This window comes from Cricetulus griseus (genome assembly GCF_003668045.3).
Source record: "Cricetulus griseus strain 17A/GY chromosome 1 unlocalized genomic scaffold, alternate assembly CriGri-PICRH-1.0 chr1_0, whole genome shotgun sequence".
Classification (NCBI taxonomy): Eukaryota; Metazoa; Chordata; class Mammalia; order Rodentia; family Cricetidae; genus Cricetulus; species Cricetulus griseus.
Genome location: NW_023276806.1, coordinates 74579067 through 74585062, shown reverse-complemented (window position 1 = coordinate 74585062; position 5996 = coordinate 74579067). Strand labels below are relative to the sequence as shown.

At 42.7% G+C, this 5996-nt stretch overlaps 1 protein-coding gene across 1 annotated transcript; it reads left to right on the top strand.

Moving 5' to 3' along the window:
- Window positions 1–268: 268 nt before the first annotated feature.
- On the top strand, window positions 269–3657 carry C1H4orf46 (chromosome 1 C4orf46 homolog). The gene is made up of 2 exons (XM_027392907.2): window positions 269–631; window positions 2097–3657. The coding sequence occupies exons 1-2, from the start codon at window positions 455–457 to the stop codon at window positions 2250–2252; spliced, it is 333 nt and encodes a 110-aa protein (XP_027248708.1). The 5' UTR covers window positions 269–454; the 3' UTR covers window positions 2253–3657.
- The last annotated feature ends 2339 nt before the right edge of the window (window positions 3658–5996 follow it).

The window sequence follows — 5996 nt, the reverse complement described above, 5'->3', positions numbered from 1 at the left end:
GCGCCGCGGAGGACGCGACGGCCAATAAGGTTTCCGGGTCACGTATCAGCAAAAAAAAAGTCAGAAGACTCCATTTCCCAGCCATCCTCCCTTATCCAGGAACCGAGTGTGCGGAAGAGGTCTACAGGCTCCGCCCCCAGACTGAGCGCACGCGCGTTGCAAGCATAGCGGGGACAATTCGCTCAGCATTCTGGGAGTTGTAGTGTCCAGCTCCAGCGTCCTGCGAGCCGACCGGAAGGTGTGCGCAGGAACGGGGTGACGACTGGCTTCACATCTGATTGGCTGTCTGGGAAAATGAAAAGTCCTTGTGGTACAGGGTTGAGACCTACGAGAAGATGGGGCGGGACCCCGTGTGGGAGGAGGCGGAGCCTATGGGCTTTGGGCGCGAGCTGTTGAAAGGCAGTTGGTGTGGGTTCGGTTACTTGGTCCGGCTCGGCGGCCCCGGCCCAGCCCCATGGCTGACCCCGAGGAATTTCGGGCTTCGCCGCCGCCGCCGCCTCCCTCGTCTCCGTCTTCAGGCGCCTCTTCGTCGTCTCTCAGCATGCCAGTGAGTTTGGGCTGGCGGAGTCCGAGTCGAACCCACGCCCCAACGGTGGACCCTCTGGAGCAAGTGGAGCTGCAGATCGGAGACGTGAGTGTCGCCGGGGCCGGGTCGCAGCTTGTAGCCCGGGTGCTCCTGCCTGCGATTCTTGGCCAGAGAGTTGAGGGCTAGCCTCTGCTCTGTCCGCCCGCTCCTTTCTGACCTTCTCCCGCTGCTGTCCCCTCAGCATCGCCATCGGGGTCAGCTCTCCGCCTCCCGTTGCATCTCTCAGAGTGCTTTGGGCAGTCATAGCATCCTTGCCTGCCCATTGGCTCTTTCGGAGGGACTTGAGCTTGCCACCAGCCTAGAGCCAGCTGGTGATACTATTGTGTGTCGCAGACTCGTTCTGGGTGGGACTTAACGTGGACCAGGGCTAATCACAGCCGGCCGCTGAGGTCATCGGCTTCCCTGATGGATTAGACAGGACGCCTCACTGATTCCGGCAGTGCAAACACTTTGTAAAGTTGTTGTACAATCTCGAATTCCCAGAAATCTCCACCCGACCTCAACACGCGTACCGCTGAGGGGGTTGGAGGGTGTCAGTTTCACTTTCTAGGGACTCTTGAGAGGACGACGAGCCAAATGAAGTATGTAGCAGTTAGCGGGTAACCTTCCTGGGAGAGCTTTTTGGAAGGACAGCCCGGCGAAGATTGGAAACTGGGAACTGAGCTACAAGTTTTTGATTTTTTTAAAGAGATGGCTGAAGTGCTGCTCCAGGGTTTTTGTTTGTTTGTTTGTTTTGTTTTTTTTTGAAACAATACTGGTTACAAATAAATGTGTAGACCAAGTACCTATGTCATGTCCAAAAAAAGTGCTATTTTATATCTCTAATGAAGAAACCATTTGATTTAAAAGTGAGTTTTTCATAGCTGTGTGTGTAATTTTAGATGTTCTGTCAGTTCAGAGTATCAGGTCTTCGATTTCACATCTTTTTGTATTCAAAAAAAAGTATTCATAGGTAAAAATACTGGAACAGTGATTTTGTTACCTAATTATCAGCAAGAGTGGTTTATAAGGAAGTCTTTTAGATGGTTGTCACGTCTAGTCAAGAGCTTTCCAAGTTGCCTTGGTGAAATACATGAGAGTTGGGTGTGTTTTCCTTTAAAAACAATGACTTGCCATGTGTCACGTGCAATGAGTATTTTTATGGCAGATATGTTGCCTCAAGTTACATAATGAAAAAAAAATAAAGGCTATGAGTGTAGCTCAGGGAAAGAACTATGTGCCTGCCCTGCTCTGATGGTTTGGGTTCAAGAAATAGTAGTATTCTTGTTTGAAAATTCTCTCTCTCTCTCTCTCTCTCTCTCTCTCTCTCAAAGAAAAATACATGATCATTTGATTGGAGATTTTAAGCTATTTTTAGACGACGAGAAGTTAAACTTCTCATCTAAATTAGATAGGAATTTAAAAAATAAGCATGTGTGGGATTTAGGGTGTACCCCAATGGTGGAGGCTCTGGGTTTTGTTCCTAGGACCACAAACAAACCCATTTCACTTTTCTTTCTTTAAATTGCAGGCAGCATTTTCATTAACTAAACTTCTTGAAGCCACATCTGCGGTATCCGCTCAGGTGGAAGAGCTTGCCCTGAAATGTACAGAAAATGCACGCTTCCTTAAGACGTGGCGGGACCTCCTGAAAGAAGGCTATGATTCTTTGAAACCCGACAACTGACTTGCAGATGTGGTTGGTTAATGACTCACACATAAGATATTTGCACATGGACCACATTTATGGGGCTGCCTGTCTCTAGACATTTAGACTGAGAATGAAATTTTTCTTGGTATTCTTAACTTCTGAGAGAGCAGAATACTGAAGGCTTGTTTGTTTTCTTTTCTCTGTTAGGTCAGTGTTTACCTTAAATACTTTCTGCCCTCTACACTTTTGCAGACTCCTTTATGGGAGCTAATTCCATCAGTAAGAAATGGATTTTATTAGTGCCTCAGTGCAATCAGATCATTATTTGGTTTTTGAGAAGACGCCAAGGTTGGCTGAGTTTGGAGTTGAGCTTGGTTTGTTCCCTAAAGCAGTTGATGACTTCAGGTAGTGGGTCCAGCTCTAGGACACCAACTCTGAAGCCAGTGATGGCGCTTTATTTACTTCCTTATCTCAGCACCCAAAGCCATGTCACACAATACTCAGTGTCCGTGACTAAGATTTGATAAGTGTAATTAGAAGCTACATTTGCTTCCTATTTTCCAGGATGAAGACTAATTGTTTCTTTGAATCTAAACTTCGTTAGCTTGAAGGAAAAGTATTCTTTTTTTTTTTTTTGTGGGAATTTGAGTTTTTTTCTGTCTTGAGACAATCTCGCTGTGAAGCCCAGGCTTCTTGTCTTAGTCTCTTTGGACGGCAGGACTACTGGTGTTCAATACCATACCCAGTATAGGCTTTTGAATCTTAATGATGACTTTTAAAAAATATTTTTCCCATTCTGTGGTCCCATTTTTAAAAAGCTTTTACTTCATAAAATGGAAACTTTTATAGAATACATACTTTTGTCTATTTTTTATAGTTAGCTTCTTTCATAGTTAATATCTTTCTTGTTGGTGTTCTACATGTCTGATTGCTATCTTTGAAATACCTTATCAAATTTATGGCTATATGGCACTAATGGAACTTTACAAGTTATTTACATTATTCTAAAATTTGTTTGTTTCCAGTGTATCAAATTTAACTGTTTCAATGGGTTTCATATCAGTTGACCTTACTGTTAGGGTTCTAATTTACCTGTGCTGTATTTTATGTAATTTGTGCCATCTGTTATCAAGCCATGTACTACCTTGATACATATGACCTTTAAGTATCTTTGATGTGATGTCTGTGTAGATACAGTGATGTAAACAAATTTCTCTTAAGTCTCACAGTGAAGCTGTGATAGGGGACAAACAGATGGACAAAGACTAGTTTCAACATAGTCATAGTTAATGATTTTTTTAATTCTTTTTAGTTAAGATCACAAACATGTATGGTGTAATTTTTGTACCAAAGAGATACTTATTCCCGTATAAGAGAAATACTTATATATTCTGAGAATTGCAATTTAAAAATGTATAAAAATAAATGTATTTCAAGTAAATTTCTGTTTCCTTTGGTTATTATTTAAGACTGTATGAGGTAGTTCAACCATACAGAAATGGTGAATGATTTAAAAAATTCCCGTGTATTCCTACCAGGCAGAGTTAGTATTTACTTTTTTTTGTTGTTTTTTAGATCTTTTCTAGTTACCTAACCCTCTTAAATGTTAGACTACTGGACCTTTACTTTGCTACCTCTTATACCCGTCCCCTTGTTTTTCTCTCCACAGCCACTGCCTTAGAAGTGTTCATTTTTTGTTAATTTGTGATTCTATGGTTTTAAATAATTGTTGATTTGTATCCCATGCTACCCAAATCACAATGAGGACTGAGCCCAGGGCCTTATATATATTAAGCAAGCACCCTTTGGGCCCTCAATTTGTGTTTTTATATTTTCCATATGTGCTGGCTACTCTTTATTTCGACATAAAAGGAGGGAGCCGAAATTGAGAAAAATCAGCTGTAAGTCGTTTTCTTAATTAGCAATTGATGGGGGAGGGCATCACATTGTGGGCTGGTGGTCCTGTGTTTTATAAGAGAGCAGGCTGAGCAAGACAGTAAACAGCTCTCCTCCATGGCCTCTGCATCAGTTCCTGCCTCCAGGTTCCTGCCCTGTCAAAGTTCCTGTCCTGACTTCCTTCAATAATGTGCAGTGATATAGAAGTGTAAGTCAAATAAACCCTTTCCTCCCCAACAAGCTTTTTGGTCATGGTGTTTCGTCACAGCAATAGAAACCCTAACTAAGACACCATACAGGTATTTTGTTTTTTGAGACAAGGTCTTAAAATTAGCCTAGATTGAACTTGAAGTTGCTACAAAGCCTAAAATGACCTTGAATTTCTACCTTGCCTTCACTTCCCAAGTGCTAGGACTAAAAAATTATCCCCTTTTATAAATTTTTTGTGTTATTTTGTGAGAAAGCTTGAGGAGAATCTTTTTTTTTTTTTTTTTTTTTTTCCGAGATAGGGTTTCACTGTGGCTTTGGAGCCTATCCTGGCACTTGATCTGTAGACCAGGCTGGCCTCAAACTCAGAGAGATCCGCCTGTCTCTGCCTCCTGAGTGCTGGGATTAAAGGCTGTGCCACCAATGCCCGGCTGAGAATCTTTTTCTTAAAGACCTAAGATACTTTTTGACCTGGCAAGTAGCTCATTACAAACTTCAGAGGAAAATTGAGTATTCTCATTGATGTGACATGAACCACCTATGTATTAGGCACTGGGTTAGAACTTGGGAGCATAATTTTATATAAACTCATCTGTGGTATCTGTGCTCAGAGCAGGAAATGGAAGATGAGGTTAAAACAAGTTTCCCAGGACTGGAGAAGATGGCTCAGCGGTTAAAAACACTTGCTGCTCTTGCAGAGGCTCTAGGTTCAGTACCAACACTCGCATGGTGGCTCTGGTTCCAGATGACCTGACACCCTCTTCTGGCTTCTTTGGGCACTAGGGATGAAGGTGGTGCACATACACCCATGCAAGGTGAACACTCTTGCTCAGAAATCTTAAAACCTTCAATATCCTATGACATCAAATTATTAATGCTTGCTTGTACTACACCAGAAGCTTCCAGAGACATTAAAGTTCAGTCTGTCCTTGAACTCTCCTCATGTGCAGTGGTGCCACAGGTGCCCAGATAGTTGGTCCAACATTCTGGCTTTTCTTCAGTAAGAGTAAGTATGGATAAGGTTTAAGGGTCTTCCCTTTTTTTGTGTGTATTCATGTGTGTGTGTATACGTGTGAAGCAGGGATCAAACTAGGGACTTGGGTATGTTACCCAGCCCTTGAAATTAATTGATTTTTAAAATAGGGTCTCATGTATCCCAGGTAGCTTCAAATTCTCTGTATGTACAGCTGGCCATGGACTCCTCAACCTGCTTCTGCCTCCCAAGTGCTCGTATGACAGGAGCCTACCAGGATGAGGGAAGTTTTTAAAGATTAAGAAAATCATGTTCGAGGTAAGGTGGTGAATGTCATCTAAACAGGAGAAGGCCAAATAGAGGAAAAGACCCTCAAGAGAGTTCTATCTGCTTTTGGATTGTGCGCAAATATTTATTTGTATCTCATAGTGAAATGGCTAGGTCATATGGTAACTTCTATTTTAAATTTGTGTCTTGAAGAACGGCCAAATTTCCCCACAGTGGTTGCCATTTTGTGTGTGTGTGTGTGTGTGTGTGTGTGTGTGTGTGTGTGTTGTGTGTGGTGTGTGTGTCTAAGTGTGGGTTTATGTACATGAGTACAGTGTCTAAGGAAGCCAGAAGAGTGTGTCAGACCCCCTGGACCTGGACTTACAGGTGGTTGTGAGCTGACCAATGAGAGTACATGGAGTGATATTTGGGTCCTC